General features: G+C 37.7%; 1 protein-coding gene across 3 annotated transcripts in view; it reads right to left on the bottom strand.

The window, feature by feature from the left end:
• The window catches only part of LOC148070144 (ubiquitin-like modifier-activating enzyme 1), a 280272-nt gene that overhangs the window by 237153 nt on the left and 26230 nt on the right, over positions 1 to 16889 (bottom strand). For all 3 annotated transcript variants that reach the window (XR_015712945.1, XM_087801647.1, XM_087801649.1), the window contains exons 20-21: positions 13922 to 14014; positions 12215 to 12406 (exon numbers count right to left, since the gene is read on the bottom strand). Coding sequence is in view for 2 of the 3 variants with exons in the window: in XM_087801647.1 (XP_087657773.1) it covers positions 12215 to 12406; positions 13922 to 14014 (285 nt within the window). In the remaining variant the exon portion in view is untranslated. The remainder of the gene's footprint in view (positions 1 to 12214; positions 12407 to 13921; positions 14015 to 16889) is intronic.

The raw sequence follows: 16889 nt of genomic DNA, 5'->3' as shown, positions 1-16889 counted from the left end.
GACTGTTGTGAAGGGCCAAAAATTGCTAAATTTTTTTCATTAAAAAACTATTTACGTGAGAAGGAGAAAGCGGAACGAAAAATGTAGACTAACTATAAGAATAGTTACTTTAAAATGTTATTACGGCAAGATATACAAATTAAGAAAATTAAATATTGTAAATTGTTTGAATTTTGATTTGATAACCCTTGTGTTATCTCTGGGTCAAGGTGACCCGAGGGCCCGACCCCTGATACAGAGACAAAACAATGGATTTGGATGGAAAAAAAGGTGTACTGGCGTTTCCAGGTCCACTATAATTGTCATATTCTTACGATAATTTCCCGGAGGAAGTCTCCCAATTGACTAAAGGTTTGTGCTATTCATCTAGTTTGGCCCTCGGTACGACCCCAAAAATAACCCCAAATTGACATACTATTAACATATGGTTGCACCTGAACGCTTGCTTTCCCATGTTACCTAGAACCTCGTCTATGAATACAATAATGCATCCAAAATAAAACGTGTTCTACTCTGATCTCATGAGGGCCACATAAGTACAGTCGAAGGGCCTCATCAGGCTTTGACCTCGCCAGCAACCGGAACAATACCTGCAGACACACGTGGTGGACCAGGGAGATGGACCGTCTAGTCTGAGGTTGAAAAAAGATGTGAATACCAAGACCTCGGCTAAACCTGCGTCCAATTATCTCCGCTTCGGCAGCCAAGGGGAACTTTTTGGACCAGACCTCTCGACGCTCGTAGTCTTCAGTGTTAAGAAGACATACTGTGGACAAACCTCTCTCTCTCTCTGACTCTCAGGGGTTCGTCCCAAAATTTGACACAAAGCAAGTCTTGTCTCAGGAACTTTGACTTACACAGCATCGTTGAGGATCTTTTAATCTCCCTCTATGTGGATGTATTGACTCCAAACAATGCAGAGCAGGAGGTTCTATTTTCTGATCCTCCACTCCCTTCCTCTGCTGCATATCTGCAACTGTCACCGGAACCTGAAGGCAGATCAGCCCCATCGGGCCGGGGACGTAAGGGTGACGTCAACGAAAAAGCCGCCGACATGTTCTTCTGGAAGACATTACGAAACTCTCCCACAATTCCATCCACTTCATGCCGTAGCACATACAATGAAACGTGATCCAACTTAAAGAGAGATTTTTTGGATAAATAATTATCCGAGCAATTGACCCGTCAACTCTGATCAGCTCTGGAGTTTCAGCAGATGATTTTCGTTGCCAGCTCTAGACTTCTGGAAAAGCTCAGCTTTTGACTCTCCGGCCAAATATTACAAACTCCGGCCTGTCGAGGGCTACGTTGCTATCGCTAACAAAACAGAAATCGGTTGTGTTTGTTTTGCGGATGAAACCGAATAAAGAGGAACATGTTAGTTCTGTTTTATTTTGCGAACAGTCTGATTATATTATATAAACGGTTCCCCTGGACGACAAACGGGGTCAGGCCAGGTGTGCTGGCTGGCAATGTTCTGACGCTTCTAGCCACGAATCAGTTTAACGTAAGTTAAAAAAGTTTAAAGAGATGTTGGATAAAGTCTTTTAAACAAGCAGTGGAACTGTTGAAAAGATGTGTTCAAAGGAGCATTAGACTCTCTTGACTCACTCACATGTTTCAAATGTTGAAGTCTTTCTTCTCCAAGATGCAGTAAGTCCCTCATCATGACCATGTTTTGAACTTATTACTTTATAAAGTTGGTCTGTAATCTGGGCGAACGAGAGGTTACGAGAGCGGAGTCCATTATGACGGAATAATGGCTTCACTCCTCCTCCAGCAAGCTGAAATCACGCCCCGCTTTGTTTATACAGCGAGTCCCTTGGAGGTGGGGACTTCCGGGATTGATGACGCGCAGTGACAAACCTTGACGTTTGACCAATCACAGCGGAGTGGGCGTGGTTATTGTCAACAAGATTTAATCTCAAGAAAAAAACAGTGTTTTCAGTGGGCAGGGCTTAAGTACATTTTTTAATGTCAATATTTCAATGAAAATAGAGTTTTGTAGAAACAGACACTGATACAAGATAGAGTCTAATATCTATTTAACAAAGACATTAATCAATACGTTTGTTGACCATTTTGTCATCTCAGTGTCAAATTGAAATAATTGTTTTTTGGCATTTGAAATCTTTTTTTTTGGCTTTCGTGTCACCATGACCTTGCTCGTATCCATGAAACCTAAATGCTTATTTTCCCATGTTCCCTTGCACTCCCCTGTCGGCAGTTCCTTCGACCAAAGGTCGCATCTGAACATGTTCTTCCTGACAAAACGTGTCTTATCGCGCCATTTAGATTTTCTCTCTAGATTGATGATACATTTGTATCCAGGTCGATTGCAGAATTTCATGGCTCCAAATATCTAGTTAGCTTTTTAAAATCCTAGGACAAATGTTTCCGTGCTGTGCTTGAGATTTTTTATTGCAATTATTTTTTGTCCTTTGTTCTTATCATTCAGTCTCTGCCTATAATTAGTATAATAGGAATGTCGGAAGATCCGATAGAGTCCATACCAGCTAGGGTTAGGGTTAGGTCTAAAGTAAGGTTCAAGGTTAGGGATTGGGATAGGGATAGGGATAGGCATAGGGATAGGGATAGGGATAGGGATAGGGATAGGGATAGGGATAGGGATAGGGATAGGGTTAGGGTTAGGGTTAGGGTTATGGATAGGATTAGGATTAGGTTAAGGGTTAGTGCTAAAGCTAGAGTTAGGGTTAGGGATAGGGATAGGGTTACGGTTAGGGTTAGGGTTAGTGCTAAAGCTAGAGTTAGGGTTAGGGATAGGGTTAGGGTTAGGGTTAGGGATAGGGTTAGGGTTAGTGCTAAAGCTAGAGTTAGGGTTAGGGATAGGGATAGGGATAGGGATAGGGATAGGGATAGGGATAGGGATAGGGATAGGGATAGGGATAGGGATAGGGATAGGGATAGAGATAGGGTTAGGGTTAGGGTTAGTGCTAAAGCTAGAGTTAGGGTTAGGGATAGGGATAGGGATAGGGATAGGGATAGGGATAGGGATAGGGATAGGGATAGGGATAGGGATAGGGATAGGGATAGGGATAGGGATAGGGATAGGGATAGGGTTAGGGTTAGTGCTAAAGCTGGAGTTAGGGTTAGGGTTCAGGATCAGACCTTCAGTTAGATCCCTTTTCAAGGTTTTTACTCCAAGTCCGATTAAACTGATGTCGATACAACATCAAAGCTACGTCTGATTCTAGGTCAAACAAAAATAAGGAAATCGCTGAAAACTCAGAGCGCTTAAACTATAAACTGCTGATTGACCGAAACCCAAATAGTCTCCTGAACAGAGGAAGTCCAGTAGACCAGATAAGAAGGTTGAGTGACTCCTGGTGAGGTTTTCTTCAGGGAAAAACAATGGTAGCTACATTCGAAGATGACGTCCTTATAGATCTTCGACTCGTCCGGCGACACAACAGAGTTTATAGACCTCAGATAAGAAGATGGAGAAGTGCCTCCGTCTCATTGTCTGGCGAGAATCCCAACAGTGGGAAGAGTTTTTACGAGACTCCGTGGCTGCGAGCCGGATCCTTCAAAGGATTCTCTCTTCAAAGTGGGCTTAAGGGGAGGCAGATGTGGATCTGTGTGGTCGTTTAGATCATATTTTCATTTTAATCTCTCTTCGCTTTCTCTGACTTTTCTCTCGCCCCACGTTTATCTCGGGATTGGAACATCTGGACGTTCATTTCTTCATCTAATGCTCATCATCTTGACTCAGCTTAAGTGAAGAGTTTGAAACTTGGCTCTAACGTTTGACAAACTCAGGTAAATAATCGTATCAGGTTAGTTGTTAAAATAGTCTGTGAAAAATTTCACTTGACTTTTCAAAATCCTTACAAATCTTTATTCTTGCTTTATATCTAGATTTGCTGGATAAAAAAGAATGCGTAGCTTTGACTTCTGTTCTGTTTAAGTGTGTTTATTTGATTTAATGACTTCATTTAATTGTGCATTTTTTCTACTTGTGTACTTTATTCTTTACTTTGTATCTTTAAAAAAGGGAAGAAGCAAATATAGGTCACTCATTTGACTCATGTGATTCAAAAACCCCGAAAACATAAAACCAAATGTCGTGTAGAGGTTGAAATCCCTTCACAAAGAGGAATGGCTACCTTGACATAAACTGAAAAGCTACTCACAACGTCCCATTTCGGTTTTTGGTGTCATTTTTGTGTCAAGTATTTTTTGGTATAAAATCCAAACATGTATTTAAAATATAGTAATGTCAGTCTTCTGCAACTCCCTAGTGCTTGTCACCCCGCATTATTTAGCAACAAAATAAAACTGACTGATTACAACAACAAACAAAAAAACTCAAGACATATTACAACAGAGATACTTTTAAATGTCTTTTTACCCTTTTTTATCTCATGGGTCAACGTGACAACACAAGGGATACCACAAACACGTTTTTTTTCGGGCCTTTGTGTCAACTTGACCTAGAGACAACATAAGGGATACCACAAACACATTTGTTTTCAGGCATTCGTGTCAACTTGACTTTGAGACAACACAATGGATACTTCAAACAAATTTGTTTTCGGGTCAACTTTACCCTGAGACAACACAAGGGATACCACAAACACATTTGTTTTCCGGCCCAATGTCACCGTGACCCTGAGACAACACAAGAGTTAAGGAACAATCAGAGTACTGACACTGGTATTAGATAAAACGTATACCTCGATGTAAAAAATGTGAAAATTGAATGTCTAAATGTTTATTACTGAAACTAACATTTTTCATATGAACTGTCCCAGTAGGACGGGGAGAGATGCAGCAGATAGTGGCAAAGATATGTATGTAACACTTTCAAGAATCTGACCTGATTTGTGGCGACAAAATAAAAAAAAAATCTGACCTAGATCAGATATTTTCTTTACGTCATCGAGTCCAATATGACGTTAAGGACAAGTTCCTCTGTTGGAACCTGAAGTGGAAGTGAAAGAAACTTCTGTTTGGAAAATGTTTATTTTGATATTTTATGTTGAAGCTAAAGTGTTAAAAGAGTCTCTTGTTTGTTTTGTCCTCCTGCCGACAATAGCTCCTCAGTACTGTCATGTTAAATGAGCCTTTTGTCTTAGCGGGAGTGTCATCTGCTACCTGATCGCTATTGATCCGACCTTTCTTTTAGACCAGGAGGGAGAGACAGATGGCTGAGACCTCCAGCTGTTCCGCCCCGATCCACCTCAACCAGGATCCACAGGATCACCCCGGAGAGGAGGTCTGGAGATGAGGAAGAGGAGTCGAAGTGACTCTCCGGAGATCCATGATATTGACGCGGGACAAAAAAACCCACTTTGAGGCCATTGACGTGTAAAAACACAAACGGAATTAATGTGATTGTCTTTTAAATGTGGAGACGAGCACCTGGTTGAAAATGACCCTCGGGGCCGAAAACTGGACGGACAGAAAATGTCTTGTCGTGATTATACAGATTTGCATTGCTAAAAGCTGAGGATCACTGTGGGATTTGAACCTACAACTCTTCTCCACTAGAACCTGAGAACGGATTTTTACCTGTAGAGTTAAAAACATATTTTAAATCTTGGTCGCGGAGATTTTTAAAGTGTGTCCGGGCCTTTTCCCTGGCAACAAACGTAAGTTATTTATTTTTTATATATATTTATTTATTCATTTTATTTTATTTTACAAGCTTTAAAGCAGTGATTGTGATTATTAACCTCATTAAATGTGGGTTTCAACATCTTTACAACATTTTTTATATTCTCAGGTTCAAACAAACGCATTATTTAACACATTTATTTAAAAACATTTAAATAAATATATTTTGTCGTTTTCTTTTTAAATATTTTTTAATAAATACATTTTTTCATTGTCTTTTAGTTTTTTTTTTGATAAATATTTTTTTTCGTTTTCTTTATGTATTTGTTTTTTTTTTAAATAAACACATTTTATTCTTTTCTTTCCACATTTTTTTAATGAATAGATTTTTTCATTTTCTATTTACATATTTTTAATAAATTCATTTATTTTATTTCTTTTTGCATATTTTAATAAATACATGTTTTCTTTTTAGATATTTTTTAATTAATCATTTTTTTTCTTTTTACATATTTTTTTTTAATAAATACGTTTTTTTCGTCTTCTTTTTAAATATTTTGAATGAATACATTTATTTCGTTTTTTCTTTTAACATATTTTTAATAAACATATTTGCCCTTTTCTTTTTACATATTTTTTCATAAATCCTTTTTTCAATTTTCTTTTCTTTAACGTTTACATGGGTCATGACCAGAGCGGCTTAAAACGACTGCACAAAGTTAAGTATATATGTTTAACATTAATTTTAATGTGGCCTCATACACATGTTTATTATATTTAAAAGATTTATTCATTATTCAATAATGGTTTGTTTTAAATGGTTACATTTCATAACATTGATCAGAGAGATTATTTTAGTGATTGTGTTTTATACAATTTTATTGTTTGTTTTCTTGCATCTAAATAAGGGAGTTATTTTCTACCATAATAGTACACAAGGTTACTACTCGTTACTCCCGTCACAAAGACGTAGTACATGAATAAAAAAAAATGACCTTTACATTAAAAACAGAACAAGATTATGTCGTTTTCCAGCTCCACACGTAACAAAAACTCTCACTTCCTCCTCCTCCTCTCACTTCCTCCCTGGACCTGGAAACTTTAAAAATATCAACACAAAGAATCCTGGACCTCTTTTTTTTTAACTTCTCTTTTCCTTAACATTCCGGCTCGAGTCTTAATGAGGCCCCGGGGCCTGAGAAATAAAAACTTTCAATTGTTTCCATGAACGAACCAGGACGGAACTCGAGGGAAATTGTCTGTAGGTATGAGTGTGTGTTTGAATGGTTGTGTCTTTGTGTGTCCTGCGGCAGACTGGCCTCCTGTCCAGGGTGTCCCTCGCTTCACGCCTGAAGAAACTGGGATGGACTCAAACCCCCCCGCAACTCCCATACGGGAATAGGCGATAAAGAAAAATGAATTTATGAATGAAACCATACACCATTACAACACTTGTTTGATTTTGAAATGCAAAGGAAATGCTCTTTATTTCTAATCTTAACTCCTTATATAAATATAACAGCAACACAAATACACATGTTTTCCAGATGTGTAAAAGCAACCGAAGAAAAGCAAAATGACCAACAACACAAACTCTCATTTTACCTGTTAAACCCACAAAAAATTAGACTTAAAATATTACTGACAGAACAATAGGAAGTACTTTTAAGGAATGCTGCGACAGCTAAACTGATGACCAAATAGAATAAAGTATTTTTAATAGCAACCATTTGGGGTTTTTAAGCAATGGTACCATTAAAATAAAACAGATTATAAACACACCTACACACAGATTCCATTAAACCAAAACAACACTTTTTCTTTGCCCTGAAATTAAAAAGAAAATGCTCAATTTTCATTCACTAAACTCCTCATATGAGTAAACCAACAAATAAGTAATCAAACTACACAAATACACATGTTTTCCAGATGTCTAAGGGCAAGCGAAGAAGAGCAAAACGACCCAACAACACACTCTCTAATTTTACCCGTTTAACCTACAAATATTACTGACAGAACAATAGAAAGTACTTTACAGGATTGCTGCAACAGATAAACAAATGACTTAAATAAAATAAAGTTAAGTATTTTTATTAGCAACCATTTTGGGCTTTTAAGAACTGGTACCATTAAAATAACACAGATTATAAACACACCTTTACAAAGATTCCATTAAACCACAACAACACTTTTTCTTTGCACTGAAATGAAAAAGAAAATGCTTTATTTTTATCCACTAAACTCGTCATATGAGTAAACCAACAAATCAATAATCTAACTACACAAATACACATGTTTTCCAGATGTCTACAAGCAAGCGAAGAAGAGCAAAACGACCCAACAACACAAACTCTCATTTTACCTGTTTAAGCCACAAAAATTAAGCCCTAAAATATTACTGACAGAACAAAAAACGCATTTACGGTGTGCGACAACAGAAACTAGTTATAGTACTTTAAAGAAATGCTACTACTGTCCTTGAAAAACTGATGACAAAATAGAATTTTTAAAGCACCATTTCTGTCTTTCAAGCACCGTTGAACAATAACACAGATTCCATTAAAAACAAACTTTTCATCCAACTGAATTTAGCTTTAAAACTCTTCCTTTGAGTAAATCAACACACAGATAATTGAGCTACACAACCACACACATGTTTTCCAGATGTGTACAAGCAGGCGAAAGAAAAGCTAAAAAAAAAACGACCCGACACAACACAATACGAGCCTCCTTTTGAGAAAAAAAACATCAAACCCTGGGCGAACAACAGAAGGCACAAGCCGAGCGCATTCATCCCAGATTACTCATGATCCCGCCGGCGACCCTTCAGTTCCCGACGTGTGCGTCTTGAGTTACGGGGCCACACAATGACGCCTCATGCTGCACCTCTGGAGGAGGACGGAGGGTTTTGGATCATGTTCGCCCTGTTTTGTTTTTTTTCTGTGTAACCACATGTGATCACCACGTGGTGAGGCCAGTTCCCTCCATTGTTGTCTCGGCCCCCCGGACCCCGTTATTTTGGAGGCGTCCCTCGCCCGCCTTCCTGTTTTGGTGGATCTACTTTTTTAAGAAGGTTTTACTCCAGCAGCTCCTCGAGAGGATGTGGTACAGTCGTCTATTGACGGTACTCTGCGGACCGTGCTGCCGCTCCTGGAAATCTGGTTTCAATACGTCGAGGCCGAGGCAGGAAATAGTCGTCATTTCTGCGGGTGATTAACAAAGACGCTGTGTGAGCGCTGACCTCGGGTCAGCAGTGTTGCTTCTTAATTGAATCAGAGACAAACACCAGCACTTGGAGGCCATGACGGGTGTTTAAAGGTGTTCAGGGAGCAGGAGAAGAATGTGTTTACTTTAGAATTTTGTGTTTTTAATCACGAAACTTTGAACTCAAGAGTCAAGTACAAGGGTTTTGTAGGGGCTTTGAGGTATTTTCAATATTTTATTCATATATGAAATATATATTTTAGACTAAATGTTGATACACTTGTATATACAGATTTTCATGATACTGTATCAATATTTTATATATATATATAATAAAGTATTTTGAATAGCAACCATTTTGGGGTTTTAAGCAGTGGTGCCATTAAAATAATACAGGTTATAAACACACCTTTACACAGATAATTATTATCTATTAAACCAAACAACCCTTTTTCTTTGCCCTGAAATGGAAAAGAAAATGCTCAATTTTCATTCACTAAACTCCTCATATGAGTAAACCAACAAATAAGTAATCTAACTACACAAATACACATGTTTTCATACAAATGTGTAAAAGCAACCGAAGAAGAGCATATATATATACATATATATATGTATATATATATGCTCAGATATATATATATATATGCTCAGATATATATATATACAGTATATATATATATATGTGACAGTACAGATTGGAATCCAGTAGGATCTGGAATACTACTAGTACAGATTGGAATTCCAATATTTAAAATTCAGTAGTAGGAATTCCATTCTGTACTAGTAGGATTCCAGATCCTACTGGATTCCAATCTGTACTTTGACATATATATGATTACAGTGGGGCAAACAAGTATTTAGTCAGTCACCAATTGTACAAGTTCTCCCATTTAAAAAGACGAGAGAGGCCTGTAATTTTCACCATAGAATCACCTCAACTATGAGAGGTAAACCTTAACTATGAAGAAACAAAATCTGGAAAATCACATTGTCTGATCACAGTCCCTCCGAGCTCCACTATGGCCCAAGACCAAAGAGCTGACAAAGGACACCAGAAACTAACTTGTAGACCTGCACCAGGCTGGGAAGACTGAATCAGAAATAGGTAAGCAATAGGTAAAAAATAGAAGACATACAAGACCACTGATAATCTCCCTCAATCTGGGGATCCACGCAAGATCTCACCTCTATGGGGTCAAAAATGCTAAAAAAGCATGAAAAGATGGATTTAAGTTGAATTTAAGGAAATAATGTTGGTAAATAAGAACAAATTTCAAAATATTGGGGGAAATGAGGTCCGCTCTCCACGAGCGAAGATTCTGGGCGTAAAAGAACACCTGGAAGTGTCTGCAGGCGAAAATAAACTCTTATTAAAATCTGCTTATCTCACTGAAACCTGAGCCTATTATGACAAATTATTGTCGAAGCAGCTCCAGACGTGCAGCTGCTCAACATCACACGCCAGACGTGCCGTAACAAAAAAAAAAAGAAAAATCTCAGTTTGCTTTTGCCACGACTTCGACTTCTCTCTTTACAAGATCAGCTCGTGGATATCGAGTATCAGCAGAAACATTCTCCCCGTGTCTCGGTTCATTCGCGCCCTATTGTGTGTCCAAAACCCCCCCATTTATCCCGACCTTCAACCTGCTCCGTGACAAATCTCCGAGGTTCGCTTCGTTAATGTGGGTTTTTTAATGAGTAGAGCCGGGTTTACAGGGTAGTTTCTCAACTGCCGCCATCTTCTCTCAGGAGGAGGAAATATGTAAACAAACGGCAGACTGTCCTTGTCAGCTCAACACTATAAGTCTTTTTTTTTCCAAGTTAAAAGCTGAGATGGAATCAAGAAGAAAAAAAACATCCCGACTCTGGACTAGAATTTATGGCTTGTTTTTCCTTTTTACCAAATACAGTCTCATAAACTACTTTAATCTGCTGGATACGGTTCAAGACGGCAGTTCATTCCTGGTCTTGTAAACACACTTGCAGCAGGGATTCAAGAACACTTGAAATGGAATCACTTTTAAGATACTTGATTTAATTTAATTTAATTGATTAAAAAATAGGGATGTCAGCGAAAGACTTCTACAGCAGCTTCTAAATGAAACAACAACATATTTTATCCTAGTTTTTAGAAAGAAACCACTTTTTGTATCTAAAATAAAGTCTCTTCTTACGCAAAGTTTGAGTAATAAAGAAGATAATAGTCACGATCATATTTTAAAGACTGTGGAAGCCTGTTAAGGCTAGAAAAGTAGTTACTGATGGTAGCCTTTGTTACTTTGGTCCCAGATATCTGCACTAGTCTGGTGCAGGTCTACAAGTTTGACAGCTGTTTGGTCTTGGGCCATAGTGGAGCTTGGAGGGACTTTTGTGTCTTTATCATGTATTTATCAAGTACTGAGAAGTATTTTCTGAATTCAACAAAATAAAAAAAATGATGGTGTTTCTGGGATTAAACATATATTACTCAACCATTGCGTTATCTCAGGGTCAAGGTGACCCGTAGGCCCGAAAAAAACAAATGTGTTTGTCATATCCCTTGTGTTGACCTCACAAGATATGAAAGTCTCGACTAAAAGATACACTTTACACAAAAATAATGTGTAAAGTTGTAAGTGGTCTGAATGACAACAAAAGTTTTTGTTAAAACAAAACATCCATTCTTTGTGATGTAGATTTTTAGTTAAATCAAATTAGATATTAAGTTGCTTTTTGTAATATTTTTAAATAATAAAATCAATGGAAATAAACAAATAAAGTGTTCATAAATATAAAGAAAGTAAAATATTTGAGAATAAAAACTAAAAGAAAATTTACTGTGAATGATTCTTGGTTTCACTGTTTCCCTAAAAACTCCCCCAAATATCTTTTTTATTTTCTTTCCACCTCCAACTGTTGGTGAAAAACTACTCCGGCCGTCACAAATCCAACATGTCATCGCCGCTACGCTCCATCCAGCTGTGCCCGCGACCGAAGCTGAAACCAGACCCCGACTGTCTCCGGGCTCCCCGTCACTTTACCTCACGTTCCTCCAGACAGAATTACTCCACATGTTGACCCCGGCCGACCTCTCGTCTACCCCCCTGACATCAGTGCGAAGAGCCGCCGCCGCCGGTGAGCGGAGACGGACAGTAGAGCGTAAACAGGTATTTATCCAAGCTGTGATGGATAGTTTATGGGGGTTTAATTTGTTTCAAAAACATCTGCTTTTGATTTGAAACACAGGCTCCCTTATGGAACTTTTGCTTTCCTGGCTCACGTGCAGGATCGTGCTATTTGAGAGGCGCTCATTCACGACTTGTGAGGACGCGTGTAAATCTCAGAAAAATACCTGACTTATGAACGCGTCCACAGTCGGGCTGTGTTTATATAACCTCGCTCGTGACTCCCTGCCGTGAGCCTCCAAAAAGAAAGGGTTCTAACTCACCTCGAAACCAGAGGCCCGGCCCGGAGTCGCCGACACAAAATTGGGGCGACCCAGGTTCAGGAAGGCGACGCGGTAGGACCTGATGTTCCGATGTCCCTGCACCAGTTTGTACAGCTCCAGACACATGAGTCCGGCCACCACGGCAGTGGTGGTTGCTATGGCGGGGATGATCCGGCCCGCGATGGCCTTGCTCTGGGGAAGAAAATAAAAATTGTAAATGTGTTCCTTTGATTATCGAGTGGCTGTGATCCATCTTTTCATTGTGATGTGTTGGTGAAGCTTCATGAAACAGTGTCGTTATGTTCAGAGTCCACTAGATGGCGTCTCTGCACTATTTTGCTTTGTTTTGAACAACTGTTCTAATGAAACATCCTTTTTAAACTGATGGCGCCACCTACTGACCTCTAAACAACATGACACTGTTTCATGAAGCTTCGCCAGCACATCACTAGTGTAATGGGAATGATTGGCTGAAATGTCAGGCAAGCATGTGACCTGAGGGAGCGCTCTTATTGGTCTCTTCTTGGAGACTTCTTCATCCCATTTTAGATTTTACGTGTTTCACGGTCGCTTTAAGTCCATGTTTGTTTAAATAAATGGCAGCAGCCATATGGTTTAATTCATTGGCCAAAGAACAAAAACGTGTTTTGTTTGTTTCTTTATACTATTTAAAGGTGTTATAATATAACTTCTAGTAAATAATTTAAAACTGTTTTCTTAACAGTTATTTAATAAATAATGTATTTAATATAAACAATGACATCCTAATTCAACAGCCTGTTTAAATATATCATGGAGAAAATATAGATAAAGGGATAAATCGAGATTATCGTTTATTTATATTATTTAACACAACTCTATTTAATATTTTTTACATTTCTTTTAATATTTACTTGAAGTTATTTTATGTGTGTAAAATAAGAACATTTATTGACAATTAACATCTAAATATTGGCATCATTTGTTCATTTTTGTGTTGCGATGAAAACTTCCAGGCCGTTAAATGGCAGCAGTTATTACGTCCTTCGAAGCTAAAGGAACAACGACATCCTGTGAGACTGAGGACGAGAGGATACAGTGGACTCCAGCAGCTTTTAAAGCTGATGTTTGGACATAATTTGGTTTTGAAAACAAACGAAAGCAGTTACGACTTCGTCAAGAGTCATGTGGTCTGTAAATACTACAACACCAGAGTCAAGTACTCGAGAATACTACACATATATACTTGTTACTACAATATCACTATATATTTTATTGATGCCATTATTCGTGTAATCTTCAGTGCATGAGGAACCAAAGGTGTAGAGAGAAGAAATGTGACTATACTTAACTGTCTTTTTATTGAATATTATAGTACAGACATGTAATTTACTCTTTAAGTATTTCCCTCAAACTGTACTTCAGCGAGAAGGTAAAGTCATTCCTGAACGAGTCACGACACGTTCAAACCTCGAACACAAAAGCCTGGCACTGCTTTGTCTGCCCCTCACTCAGCAGAGACCCCCCGACCCCCCGCCACGCTAGTGTCTTCACCATGTGTGAGCGTCGGCGGGTACGAGCCGGGCTCAGGTGTCACCTCTCGGGCGACAGGTAAAGTGCTGTGATTAGTTCTGCTCCGGCAGTCATGGGGTGCTAAAGGGCCCCCTCGGGAGAGGAGAGGTGGTCCCTGGTATCAGATCTTTCTATCAGCGACGCGTCAGGACTCACCGTGAGACGGTCGGCCGCAGGGATGTCATAGTTCTCTGCCCTCAGGTTGGAGGCGGCGACAACGGAGTCCATGTGGAAGTTAGTGTCGTCGTCCTGGAGCAGAAGAGAAACCAAGAATCAACCTTAGACTCCAGAATCATTTAGTAAAACAGTAGTTTACTGAACATCATTTGATGTGAATACAAGACAGAGAAATGATATCCACTGAATAAAAACAACTAATTACACTATTTTAGGGATAAACAGTTTTATTTCACAACACTACGGTGGCTAAGAAGTGCAAAAATACATTTGGAAACAACATCTACAAATTCACTTAATGACTACAACCCGCAGAATTTTTTTGTATTTGTTTCATAATTTTGTAGATGTTACACATTTTTTTTCAAAGGTTTGTTAATTTGTTTCAATAGTTATTTTTTTCTGTTTAATAAACTTCTTTTAAAATATTGTTTCTGAGTTTATAAAATTGTTTTGGAGTTGTTGTTATTTTTTGGGCATTTGCAAATGTGTTTGAGAGTTTTTGAGTTTGTTGCAAATTTTTGAAAATGTGTTTCAAGAGTTGGTTTCACAATTTCGCAAATGTGGTTCAAAAGTTCATTTGTAGATTTGTTTCACAGTTTTTCTAAATGTTTTGTAAATGTATTTCAGTAGTTTGTCTATTCGTATCACTAGTTTGTAAATGTGCTTCAAGAGTTTGTCTATTTGTATCACTATTTTGTAAATGTTTCGATAGTTTGTCTATTTGTATCACTAATTTGTAAATGTGTTTCGAGAGTTTGTCTATTTGTATCACTAGTTTGTAAATGTGTTTCGATAGTTTGTCTATTTGTATCACTAGTTTGTAAATGTGTTTCGATAGTTTGTCTATTTGTATCACTAGTTTGTAAATGTGTTTCGATAGTTTGTCTATTTGTATCACTAGTTTGTAAATGTGTTTCGATAGTTTGTCTATTTGTATCACTAGTTTGTAAATGTGTTTCGATAGTTTGTCTATTTGTATCACTAGTTTGTAAATGTGTTTCGATAGTTTGTCTATTTGTATCACTAATTTGTAAATGTGCTTCAAAAGTTTGTCTATTTGTATCACTAGTTTGTAAATGTGTTTCGATAGTTTGTCTATTTGTATCACTAGTTTGTAAATGTGTTTCAATAGTTTGTCTATTTGTATCACTAGTTTGTAAATGTGTTTCGATAGTTTGTCTATTTGTATCTCTAATTTGTAAATGTGCTTCAAAAGTTTGTCTATTTGTATCACTGGTTTGTAAATGTGTTTCGATAGTTTGTCTATTTGTATCACTAGTTTGTAAATGTGTTTCGATAGTTTGTCTATTTGTATCACTAGTTTGTAAATGTGTTTCGATAGTTTGTCTATTTGTATCACTAGTTTGTAAATGTGCTTCAAAAGTTTGTCTATTTGTATCACTGGTTTGTAAATGTGTTTCGATAGTTTGTCTATTTGTATCACTAGTTTCTAAATGTGTTTCGATAGTTTGTTTTTATGCTTTATGGGTTTGTTAATCTCATTTGTAAAAAAAAAGTAAATTTTTTTTTAAATGTGTTTAAATAGTTTGTCTTTTTATTTCAATAGTTTGTAAAAGTGTTCAAGAATTGTTAAATGTGTTTCAATGGTGTGTTATTTTGCTTTTAGAGTGTCCACATCAGTTAAACAATTTTGTAAATGTGTTTCATAGTTTGTGCGATTCTTTCACAATTGTGTTAATTTGGATCAAAAGTTTGTACATTTATTTCAAGAGTTTGTCAAATAAATGTTAAGAGTTTGTAGATTTATTTCACAGTTGCGTAAATATGTATCAATAGCTTGTAAATGTGTCTTAAGAGTTTGTTATTATACTTTGTTAGAAAAATGCAATTTTGTAAATAGGTTTCAAGAGTGTGTTTTATTTTGCTTTTAGAGTAATAACAGTTCAAAGAATTTCTAAATGTGTTTCAGAGTTTGTAAAAATATCAGTTTGTATTTTTCTCAGTGTTTGTAAATGTGCTTATCGTTTGTGAGTTTGTTTTTTCAAGACTTTATTTCACAATTTTGCAAATTTGATTTAAAAGTTTGTACATTTATTTCACGAGTTTGTGAAATAAATGTTGGCAGATTTGTTTCACAGTTGTTTAAATATGTATCAATAGTTTGTAAATGTGTTTCAGAATTTGGAAGCGATCAATCAAACAAATGCCGTCCATCAACGGCACCGTCGGTGACATCATCGGGTCGTTCACGTCAAACCCCCTCAAACCAGACTCGGACCAGATTACGTTCAAACCCCACTTCTGTGGAGGCAGACGGACCCGCTGAGGTCATCTCTCTCTCCGCGGCTCTACAAAGAGCGAGCGAGGCGTCCGTCACTCAGGACTCGCCCACAGGGCTGCGAGGAGGGTTTCAAACCGGCAACCTGATGCCTGCACGCATTCCATCCGTCCGCGGCCCGACCGGGCCACTTCGGGGTGACGTTTTCTTTCATCCGGCAGGATATGGGACCTGACTCGCCCCCCACACACTTCAGCCTCGGTGACAACATCACGCCTTCGTTAGATGCTCAGTTAATTGAGGAGATTCTCTGACTGGTTGCCATGGCAACATCTTGTTTAGGTACTAGGTATATGAGCTAAATGGAAAGGTCAAAGGGTCAAGACGCGGAGTTGAATATACAACTCATTCAGTAATGGTTGTAATGGTTATACAAGAAACAAATATTGACTTGAAATATTGACTTATGGGAAACCTTTTCACTCCCATTAAAAATATATTTAAAAATAAATAAAATCACATATTTTGTCGTTTCTTTCTGTGGTGATGACACAGTGGTTTTCGGACATTCTTTTCCAAAAATGTATGGCTTTCTTAGGTCTAAAATCCTTTCTCTTAAAACATCTTGTTTCATCAACTGAAAATAGTTTGAACGCTTAATGTTTGATTGTTGTTGGAAATCAAACAATTGTTATTAGTTTATAA

This window comes from Callionymus lyra, chromosome 10, assembly GCF_982586985.1.
Source record: "Callionymus lyra chromosome 10, fCalLyr1.hap1.1, whole genome shotgun sequence".
NCBI lineage: Eukaryota > Metazoa > Chordata > Actinopteri > Syngnathiformes > Callionymidae > Callionymus > Callionymus lyra.
Note: the sequence above shows the minus strand (reverse complement) of the source record. Positions and strands in the feature narration are given on the sequence as shown.